Source organism: Charadrius vociferus, unplaced genomic scaffold (assembly GCF_000708025.1).
Source record: "Charadrius vociferus isolate BGI_N301 unplaced genomic scaffold, ASM70802v2 scaffold472, whole genome shotgun sequence".
Taxonomy (NCBI): domain Eukaryota; kingdom Metazoa; phylum Chordata; class Aves; order Charadriiformes; family Charadriidae; genus Charadrius; species Charadrius vociferus.
The window spans coordinates 1,387,240-1,399,381 of record NW_009647735.1 but is presented as its reverse complement, the minus strand read 5'-3'; the positions used below and the strand labels follow the sequence as shown (position 1 = coordinate 1,399,381).

General features: G+C 35.1%; 1 protein-coding gene across 1 annotated transcript in view; it reads right to left on the bottom strand.

Moving 5' to 3' along the window:
- The window catches only part of LOC104283573 (connector enhancer of kinase suppressor of ras 2-like), a 210,549-nt gene that overhangs the window by 86,963 nt on the left and 111,444 nt on the right, over nucleotides 1-12,142 (bottom strand). The window contains exon 6 of the mRNA XM_009881773.1: nucleotides 8,792-8,911. Coding sequence (XP_009880075.1) covers nucleotides 8,792-8,911 — 120 coding nt within the window. The remainder of the gene's footprint in view (nucleotides 1-8,791; nucleotides 8,912-12,142) is intronic.

Here is a 12,142-nt window from a genome sequence, read left to right as displayed (position 1 = left end):
CCAAAAGAAAAATAATGAGTTTGTTTCTTGTTGACCATTACAGCAATACTGTATTTCCTTGACACATCTGTGTTACCTGAAAACCTTGAAATATAACATTGTATCTAAAACCCATAAAAATTATTATATTTACTTTTTATTTTATATAGTCCAGAATGCAGGGTATTTTATATATACTGCATATCTATATTTTACATATCTATCATATATAAAATAATAGCTCCAAAAATATTTTTCCACTCGGGAGAAAGTTTGGAATATAATACTCAAAACAAGTTTGAAAGTATTCTTAAAATACCCCCCTGAAAATCATACACCAATTCTGAAAATGGCTTTATTTAGTCTATGTCCTCTGCTCCAGAGGCGAGATATATTCCCTACTTCAAATCACTCTTTTCCAACCTTGTAAACATTTTTCCCTAAAAAAAACCCCTGTCCTTGATATGCTGACTGTCAGCACTTGCCTATCCTTTTACAACAGATACTGCGGTGTGTAACACAGTGTGTACAGTTCAATCCAGTTCAAACAGTCTCAATTGCTTCCTGTGGTAGGAAGATTTTTAAAGGACAATTTATCCTTCAACATGAAAAGACACTGACACTTTGAAAAGATATTGTTTCTAAAGGACAATCTGTGTCAACACTACTTTAGCGAAGGTGTGCTTTATCCCCACCCCCATCCTCATTTTCTTTTTTAAAATCAGCATTTCTGAAGAGACAGACTAGAATCTCCAGGCATATTTTAAGCAATACTGGCACATGTTAGCAGAATTCCTCACAAGTTTAAATTGTTCATATACATATATATGTATATATACACAAAGTAGTCTTTGAATATAAACAAAAGGCTTTGAGGGGTTCACGTTCATCAAACTTCCAGTGAAAAATGAAAATCATATACACTGGCTTATAAGAAATGTCCGAAATTGCAAAACTTAGTCATTTAGAGAGCTGTTAATTCTGTCAACCCAGAAAAAGCACATACGTATTCACAGTCTGAATTAGGCAAAGGAGATGGACCTTGCTTTCAATTTAATGGGCTATTGGCTTTCTTTTTCTTCATCATTTTTTCATTCTATTTCCACTAATATAAGCATTTTTTATGGTTAATAAGCCTAAAAAAAAATAGAAATACATTCTGAAAATTTTTCTGTCAGATAACATAGGTTCCAGGCAAATACTGATTTAATACTGCAGTTGAAGAATTAAAGCAGCAAGCCTCTTTTTCCCAACCCAGACAGGAATAGCTAAGTAGATCCTGTTGTAACAACTGCTAACACTTCTGAACCGTTAGAAATAGTTATTTTGTTTGCTACTTATGGCTTAAAGGAGTCATATTGACTCAGCGTATGCAAGAGTCATCTGTAATCATGTATTTTTACATAAACATAATCTTTAACTAACTTGTAAACTAATTTATTAAAAGAGGATCCACATATCCGCTATTTTGATCCTATTAACTTCTGTTATAAAATCTGAAGGAAATGAAGATATACTTTTGTAAGACACTTATTCTCATATAACTCTTTACACAAACTGCTTGCAAACTATTTCATAGATTTCAGCCATATGAGCTGGCAAAGTAAAATAGCAAAAACATCAGTCTAAATAAGACGACTATTTTGTCAGTGGATTTCACAGACAAAAGCACATAAACGAGGGAACTTCTGAATCCTGGAATCCATTCTAGGCTCTGGATGGGAGAATTTCAGTGGGAAGGGACTTTTTCTTTTCCCGTTTTCTCCCACTTCCCTCTGTCTTCTGGATGGTCCTCTTCAACACAAATGGCTATCCCTCTCAAGTAAGTTTCCTTGTCTGTTCAGTCTCCATAATTCAAGCTTCTTACACCCCTGCCCATCAGCTCTATTCTCTCCTTCTGTGTTCACTGCCCAACACCTAATCTTTCCACAAGCTTTTTCCTCCATGCATCCAGTCCCAGAATCACTATCCAGAGAGAAGGCATGGAACTCATCTGCTTAAACAGTGATATCCACAGATAATTTAGTCACTTCAAAGTAACCAAGAAATATGTATAGGGTGGTCAGATACGACAGAGAACCTTCTGGAGGGGCAACTGAAAGATGGGCATCTAAAATGGTACCAGACATCTACATCTACACAATTGAGTCCTGCTGTAGAGATTTCTCCTACCTCTTTCCTTCCACTTTCCATTGTTGCACTCTCAACCTGGCTGTCTTCCTTTCTTCCTGCTCTTCTGGCTCATGAAGATCCATTCTCCTTGTCTAACTGGTTCCAGGCCTTTTCTACCATATCCTTCACTATCTCATCCTGTTCTGTTCTTTCTACCCAACTAATTCAGTCATCTGCTCCTCAGATCCCAATCTTCTGTCCTCTTATTGGTCTATTTTCTGCCCTTCCTAGCAGAATTTCACTGGTGTCCTTTTTCAAAATGATTTCTCTCATTTTTTTTTAAAGAATAGGTCTTCACTCTGATTCTAGTTTTCTTGAACCCCACCAATGATCTCAGAGCACAGAAGAATAACAAACGATACCCCTTATTCCTGGGCAAGAGTTGAGTATTCTCATTTACTCTGTGAAGATGGCTCAGACTAGTCAACAGTTAAGGGGTTAGAAGTAAATAGCTGCTTTTTAATAACTGTGATATGTCAGATATGATACTCCAAAGCATTATACTAATATATGACAGGTGCTACAGAATGAGGAAATGTTTCACAGACTATTTTATCAAGAACCTGACTGTTCCTTAGTAACTCTGCCACTGTCCCCACTAACAAGAGAGTGACTTAATTTTTTTTAATTAAAACCTGACCTTGGAAAACATATGGGAAGGAGTCATCCATTTAAAATCCCATTTTAAAGACACTTCCCGAGAAAATGGTGTTTCCAGTTATAAGTGGAATTTCCTTGAAAAATTACTTGTGGAGTCATCTGGTTAATTAACCAGGATATAATGACGACAATGTATTTTTAAATGTCCACATCTATTGCCAGGTTAATTCGTGGATATTTCAGACAATGTTTGAACAGCTCTGAATTTCGCAATGAGACTAAACTCTCTTAGTATGAGCATTTCTGGCTCATACTTTCAACGTTTCCAACTGTATGTCACTGTTCCTTTTTGGGTAACAATGACCTATTATCAAATGAATCCTGTTTTCATATCACTTTGCTGGAATATGACAAAATACTTCTGCATGGAAAATTCTGGTATTTAAAACTACAATGAAATGTGTCTCAACAACATTTCTATAGAGAGAAGTGTTCTGGCTTGACTTTTATAACACAATGAAGCACCAATAGTGAAAATGCAGGTTTGTAATGCTACGATCTACCAGGGAATTGTTACACCCCTTGATCCTTTGCCTCAAATGTAAAATGGTTCTCTAACCTTGTTTTAACTATCAAATTTGGAGAGAGGCATATCAATGTCTTTGCTACTACATAGCATAACAGCAGCTTTATGTATTTATATGAAACATCTTACTCAAAAGAGAGTTTATTCTTATAATCCTTTTACTAAATCCAACCTAAATAGAAACCCGTGGACAACAAAAAAGGTAGGCTATGAGAACCTTTATATATCAAGCATGATGGAACTTTGTCAAGTTTCTGTAGGCCTTTAAAAATAATGTGAAATAATTAGATTAATATCCTAGCAGTTTTAGGACAGCCATGTCCACAAAACAGCTTTTTTTCCACAAAAAAAGCTGCCTTCATATTCTACTTTTTCTTCTTGCATTCTCTTGCACTTCCTTTCTTGTAAAAATGGAAAAGATTGGCTTCCATCACCTTACATTACAAATTTCACATAAAGAGAAGTACTATTTGAAAGAGTAGCTGTACATTAGATAGATAGATGAATAATCCTTAATAAAGAAGGGCCTTTGCATCTGACAGCTTGTCTGCTTGTTGTTTCTTTTCTCCAATGATACACAGCCAGTCTTATAAAAATGTTTATTGCCACAATCTTTGCTTCTGTTAAATTCTTAAATGAATCAGGAAAAGTTCCCTCTGCAGAAAAATTAACAAAGCTGTGGATATAAACAGTGTATATCTTAATTGAAGTGTGACAGATAGCACTTTCTATCAGCTGTAGGAAACTCAGACACAACAGAAAACAACAACAAAAGTGAAAGGAAGAAGAATAAAAGTGATACTGCATCCCAGAAGCAAAACATTCCCTAGATATCAGAAGACAGAAAACCAAACATTAAAAACCCAACAGCCTGCCTGTTTAGAATCTCCTGCTTAAGAGTAATTAATCTCAAAGAAGATTAAAGTTGCATGTTACACAGAAGTATCTTTAAATATATGTACAGCACATCAAGTTCAGAAGATTAAAAAAAACCCCCAAAACTTTAGTCCAAAATAATACTGACTCTAATACAAAAAAAAAAATCTTCTGCTACTGACAATCCCTGATCATCCAAGAGTAGTAGGAGGAAAAAAACCCCAAACCTCAAAACCCCTCGTTTTTAAATATAAAAAATCTTGCCTTGTACTGAGCAGTTATGCGCCATGCCTAGAAATTAAAATCATACCACAGTTTCATTTACCACAAGTAATTGTAACTTCAAAAGGAAGTTTACCATTCAAAGCAATGGAATGAAAACCTATCTTTCTCTAAGCAGAAAAGTAATTTGTAAAAAGCATTTGTAAGTATAAAAATTTCCTTTGTCATGCTACAATTGACAATATAAATAACTTAAAGAACTGAAAAACAAAAAGCCAAGAAAGGGAATTTTCTTAAATCGAAATTAAAGTTATTTTATTCTAATTCATAAAAGCTTACGTATGCATGTTCTCTTTCTGTCAATATGGTAGAATTGACAGTGGTTCTCACAGTCTAATACTTTTTTAGTACAGGAGTTTATTTCAGGTTTGTCAAATTGGTAGTTTGCAACAAAGTTCTGCCTTCCAAACATCTTATTCAGGCTGATTATGCAGTACACTGTAGATATAAATGGTATTACTATACCCAGTACTACAATTCAGAAGAAAGTGTTTTACAATCTTTAAAGTTACTTTAAAATGAAATGGAAAAATATATGGAGGAAGTTTTAGTATTTGCCACCAAAAATCCAGTGGCTAAATAAGGAAAAGGAGGAAGCAATTTGACTGGTATATGCAACTGGTATAGCTGGGGAAGGAAGAGAGAGAGGAAAAAAACAGGGTTTTTTCCTGGAGGCTAGAAATGCCTGCAGAGATCAGGATGCAAACACAATCATCAGAACTTGGAACGAAACCTGAAATGTGTGCTTCCCAATGCAAATTCTTTTGTCTAGCAAACTGCCATGAAACTACCACAGAGAGTGTGCTCTGGGGAATGCATGATGTAAGACTGTTTTTTAAAAAAGCAGACTGAAAAAGAAGATACTTTAGAGAGAGGGAAAAAAAAGCATGGACAGAAAGTTAGAAAATGCTAGAACTGAAGGTACATGTTCAAATGACATACAGTCCCTTTGTGAAAATGCTTTATGATCCAGAATTTATTTAAACAAACACACAGACATGGCCCTGCAGAAGTGCTGACTCCATATAGCAACTGTATGGACTTGGACCTGGAAATTAATTCAGTTTATGTGTAAGCCTATGCAATGTCTATAGGATTTCTGGCTCACTTGTTGAAGAAATTAGAAGGACTTTTGTAAATGGAGTTTTGAAAATAGATAAAGACTCATAATTAAATCAACTGAATATCATTCCATATAAATGAATTCCCATATAAATCTGAGCAAGTAATCTTCAACACATTTTTCACCAATGGCAAATAATTGCATTAATTTTCTACATGGCAACCCTGTAGGAAGCTGAAGCTACAGTTCTCAGTAGCTCTGAAAACCTTAGCTACACTTAAAAACAGAAGACTGTATTTTAAACTTAGGCTACAAGAGTACTAAGTGTTCTGAAAAATTGTATGGTAAGCTTCTCCTGAAAAATAGAATTTTTTGGGTGATTTTGATAGAAATTGCTCTGTGCATTAGATTCCTACCTATAAAACTAAAATAACAATATTATTTTTACAAGTGTGTTGTGAGGATGAATTAATTACCATCTGTGAAGCACTCAGTAAGACCATATGAAAAAAAAATACCTCACGATGAAATTAGTAACTCAAGGGAATGCAGAGCTAAGCTGCAGTGTGGTAAATAAGACCTCAACCCCTACACTGAATGATAAGGATAAAAATGGAACTCTGAATACTTTCCATTCAGTGAATAGCACTCATTTTTCTCTTGAATGGAGCAAAAATCCTGTGAAAAAAACCTGCTATACAATCATGAGAAAGCCATTTGTAATTCATTACTCTGTTCTATATTTGATTCTGATTAATGTTTTCTTTTCCTTTTCACATGATTTTTCTTTTATTCCCATTTATAGTCCAATTTCATATTTTTTTCTAAATAGAACACAGTGTCAGCAAAATTGATTATACGGAACTTTCCAACCTAACATGTTATAGCGCCTTCACAATTAAGCACAGAAAACAGCCATTCACTATGATTTCACTTCATCTAAAAAAAAAAATAGAAAAAATTGATGGGCAATTTTGATTGCAGTATTTGTCTCATGTCCCCTGTCAGCAGTCACAGTTTTGTTGGCTATAAACTTATGGGTACACTGTGGATGGAGAACGACATCGTGGTTCTTCCACCCAGTGATATAGTCCAGTCTGCAGCATTATTACAGCACAGGCCCTGTCTGCTTGATGTTCTATGAGAAAAGAGGGCAGTCCAGAGGAAAGTGTGGACCACATGACAGGCCACAAAAATACACTCAACAACTATCATCTTGGTCACTCATGCCATAAAGGTTTAAATCATACTCTAACACTTTATGATAAGCTGCTTAGAAAGTTTACCATTCATACCCTGAAAGACACCTGCCTAATATTGCACACCACTAAATTTTCAGCTAACTATAGGACATGCCATTTTTGAAGTAGGCTACATTCTTTCTGTCCTCCACCAGCCTACACTCCTGGCCTACCTCTAGAGCTATCACTGAACAGCAAACACTAGCAATGCCCAGCCCTGCTTGATATGCTCCATCATCTCTGAGAAAAATACATGCTATCTGTGTTCATGTTCTTGTCAGCACTGACAGTGAACCAGCAGAAATACATTACATTTCTGGATAGAAAGGAAAGCTATACAGAGATCCAGAGTATATCCAGAGTATCCATCCATGCAGGATGTTGTAGTCTTAATGCAAGTCGAAAGCACGGACAGATTTCCAGCATGCGTACTACACAAGCTGTAAATTATACTGACCTGGTATTTCCTGGATATGACTGCACTAACTCAGAAATCAGATCAAGAGTGGAAACTGGGCCACAAAGGGAACACATTTGGCCACTGGGATGCAGCAGCAAAGCATGCAAATTGTATTTGTCTTCAGAATTCCATACTGGGCTAAGCATCTGTGACGCCACAGAATTAAAATTAATGTGTTTTACACTGTTGTTATGCTCTTTTTTGACTAAAAATAAACTTATGCAGTCATACAAAACCCCCTCATGTTATTAAAACACATCATTCTCAAATTAATATGCATACCTCAAAACAATTATGCTCTTGTAAGTTTGACTGGATTTGCACGTGATGTTCATTGCTATTCAACATTATAACAAAGAGTAAGATATTAACTAACAAATTTAAAACAAATCTGTAAATCACATTGCATTACAAATAAGAAACATGCCACAAAGGGTATAGTAACACTCAAATGTATTTTAATTTGTAAATTCTGGAATCTTCTGCAGATAAGCCTCATGGCTACCAATTTCTCTACCTACTTTCCTCCTCTTTCCTCCTCAGGAACATTCCTGGATTCCTCCTTTCGTAGGGGGAAAAAAAAAATATATAGAAAAAATCCTGAGAAGGCAGCTGAAGACAGTCTAAGAGACCATACTGGGAAAGGTAGCCTGCCTCTTGAGGAGAATGTGCAAGAAAATCCCAGTGCCTGCAGTGCTACCTTATTCTCTAGCTTTTGTTAGGATCTTAGATTCCAAGGAAAATCCCTATCTTCCTATAGCCTACCAATATCGGAATGGTTGTAAAGTAGGGGACTAAGGAGGGGAGACAAATCTTTACCCACTGACTCCTAAAACTCCACAAAAATCCCTTGTCCAAAGAATGTAACAGTACATTAATATTTAAAAGTGGTAACCAAATAATTATTGAACTAGCACCTCTACAGAAAATTTTAATGGTGTGACACATTACTAATGCAGAGCAGCTGGGACATTCAGAAGACACCTAACTAGTCTGCTCAGCCAACAACAATTTATGAATATAAGGGATTTATTTTGTTTCTGGGATGATACTTTTAGAAGTTTTGTTTCTACTGAATCATTAGGGAGACATTTAACTATTTTTATGCAAGCTCAAGAAATCTACCTTCCACTGAGCATTTTCAAACCACATTAATGAATGATATTTAGTTAATTTTATTTGTATAGTTATGTATTTGGGGATTACTTTGGTACATTCCAAAAACTGCAATATGGCTCTCAAAGGACTATAACTTTTCTTTAGCTGCTCATATAGTTACCAGTTGCACATGAAGCCCTAGGTAAAATATGTTTTAATTAATTTTTTTTTTAAATTACAATCCCTTTGTTTATATAAATGTTAATTAAACCACTTTCAGAAATCTAATTCTGCGTATGAAAAAAGAAATAGTAGGATACTGCATGAAAGCACACTTTGATTTCTTGACAAATTAAAAAGAGAAATCACCCTAAGGAACTGAGGCTTGTATTCTGTACTCTAACAGTCAAACCTTAAACTTCTTTGCTACTTACCAAACCCTCACTGGGCATAATGCTGGTGAGATGAACTACCTCAAGATGTGCTGACTGTGACACCAGAGAATCAGATGAGAGCGAAATGATGTGGTCACAAATCCCAGACAAGGTTTTACACTACGAAGAAAAACAAGTCAATATAATTCCTCATATTAAGCTGAAACTACTAGTGAAGAAGTTCTTATTCTGAGAACTACCTGAGTATATACAGATAATTTTATTTCTTAGCATTGTAAAAACTACAGGTACATGAAAGTCAAGAACAAGAGTTTAAGGAAACAGAAGATATCCATAAATGTTAAGCAAATGTACATGCATGTACAGTTCTTCTGATCAACAGATTTTACTGCGCATTGATAACATCTCTATATCTAAACTATTTTCTCCACTCCAACTATACGCACTTTTTTTTTAAAAAAAACAACCTGATGAATTTCCTTTTATCTGTCATTATAATGTAAATATATAATATATATAAATATAACGGAAGTCAAGTGAAATATGTCAAAAATAAATGCCTTATGCACAACTTAATAACGTATTTTGGCTGCCAAATAATGAGAGCAACCCTACCAACAGAGATAATTGGGTGAATTTTGCATTATACAATTTAGAAAATCTTTCCTTTGTTAAAAATTACACTGGAACAAAAGTGCCTTAGTTAATCCATTTCCTGAAGGAAAATTCTTCTGGATCTTTGAACGCACCCTTTAATTGATATTCTAGATCACTACAACTATGCAGTAATTTTATGTTATCCTGCCTTCCAGCTGAAAATCTCAAAATCTTATCGCCAATCCACACAAAAACCTTTGAAGTAGGAACCCCATTGCATAGATGGTAACAGTGATACTGACAGATTAAACCTATCCATCAAAGTAAGTCTATGGATCAGGAAGGAGCTGATCTGTCCTTTCAGAGAACCTTCATATGTAAAGATTTATTTCCAAGTTTGAATCTATTTCTTACAGTGTTCCTTTAAAAAGGGTACACCTAAATACATTTAAACCTAATCGGAAAGCATTCATTTAGATGAATTTTAGAATGGCTTCCGGTCGAAGTTTTGCTGTGTGCATCTATTTTCTTTTGGGGACTATACTCTCATTTTCCCTAATTACAGCAAATTCTAGTGAAATCCCTTAAGGGAAGTTTTATTTCAAGCATTTGCAAAAGCATGAGGATTTCTAATATCTCATTTGATACTATGCATATAAGTTGAACAAATAAAGTTGTCACAATGAATAAATTAACTAACTGAATTTATAGTTTATATTTCCATTCACTGTACAGTTACTCATCTGGAAATCCAAGTAGACCTCTGGGGTACCGGACGTGGCATTTTTATTTTGTAACGGCTGCAAGATGCAAAGCAGCACATTCAGGTTTGCATGACTGTGTCTAAAGGTCAGCATTACCAGAAATATTTCTAGCAGTTTCAGCTTTGCGCCAGAACCCCAACAAAACTCTAAGTCCTATCTTCTCCCACCGGAGATATAGAAACTGGCTTGCTCAAAAAATGTATTTTACTGCTATTCTGTGTACGAACTGATGGTTGACTCTTATCTGTGAGTACATGCTTTCATTCAGCTTTTGAATTACTGTCATATCAAAATATTACTGTGATTTCAAACTGAGGCCCTCTTTTATGCCTTAACATTTAAGATCGTATGTACAGATTAGATGCAAACTAAATCCCAGAGACAATACTTGCTACTTTCTAATGTAATGTTTTAACTTCACAGTTGTCACATGCAAACACTTATTCAGTAAATAAACTTTGGAACAAAGTAAACAGCAAACAAGTTTTCAATCAACTTTAGTCTAATGAAACTTTAACATCTCCCCGCGATTCAGAAGGTTAACTGAAATCTATGTAGGATTTTAGCACCAGAAAAATATTCAAGAAAATTATATTAGAATAATTAAAGTTTCAGTTTGCTGTAAAAGTAGTTCAGCAGATACAAGAGAGGCCTGCATCAACTGTAAGCAATGCAAATGCTGAGATAGTATAAATGGGAGCAATTGAGCAGAATTTATGAATAATAATACAGGGTAAGGAACTAATGTATGACATGGCACTATTAATATGAGATGATACTTTAACATATGCTAAAGTATTTTGGGCATAAAAAAAAAGAAGGGACCAAAGTCTTGCGTACTAGATCCAAAATCCCAGAGAAGCAAAGTGCACTCTCTCCAGATGGTGCAATACTACCAGACATAAAAAAAATCTCATAACAAAAAGGGGTTCTTGAAGAAGTACCTGTTGCAGAGGAACTCTACATACGGTTTACAAGCTGTCCAACACCTAAACCCATTTATTACATTTCTCTCAATGGGCGATGACAAGAATAGAATCTCTAGGAAACCACTAAGTCTTGAACAAGGCATACAAACTTATACATCTCAAAGTATCTTTAGTATGGCAGCCACTGCTGGGCCTGCACAATCAATGTAAGTTAATAATCTGTATTTACTGCTGAGAGAAAGACCAACTAGCAGCGTATAATTTTTGATTATCACAGGTATAAAATATTAGTCTAAAGAACTGATGCAGTCCTGATAACCACAGTTGGCTAAACAGATATCGAAAACCAAAGAAACCTGACTCTTAGACATGTGGTTTAAGTGATCTTGAAGATCACACCTCCATAATTTACCTTTTCCCATAATACCTGAGTTGCAGAGGAGACACAGTCTAGTCATATGACTAGTGATGGAATGGCAACTATGCACCTGCAATCACATCATCTGAGCACACGCTGTCCTAGTGTGGAGCTCTTCCAAACAAATTTACACCTCAGTGAATCTCTCCAGTAACCAATCAAGAAAGTCAATCACGAATCATCATTTTATAAATGTCTTTAATTCCAAGTATATCTTTCTTATTATCTTTCAGATATTAAGAAACACACCATGTGTTGAGTTACAGATTCTATCTCTTCCGAATATAAAATTTTACTTTAGAGCATCACAATTCTTTTTCTTGAGTATTTTCTTTAATTTAATTTTATTTTTAGAAATAAAATGACCATAAAACTCCCAGCAATTTATAAAGCTTATTCTTGAATTCAGTATCCTTGAAGTAATTATTATTTTTTTAAATACTGTGAGAAAGATGGTGATTCTTCTCACTTCACCCAGAGTTATGATGATAAGCAAGTTGATTCTCAAAGCCTGGATGCTCTGGATCAGGTAGTTTCAGGTGATTTTGCCCAGGCTAAGACAAGTTCTACTGCCTTGGGATTCAGGCTTTTCAAGGTTCATTACACTTTCACTGCTGAGCCTATGGAATACTTTAAAATGGAAACTTTTCTCTCATCTTGTCTTCCTTTTCAGGCTTCCAAC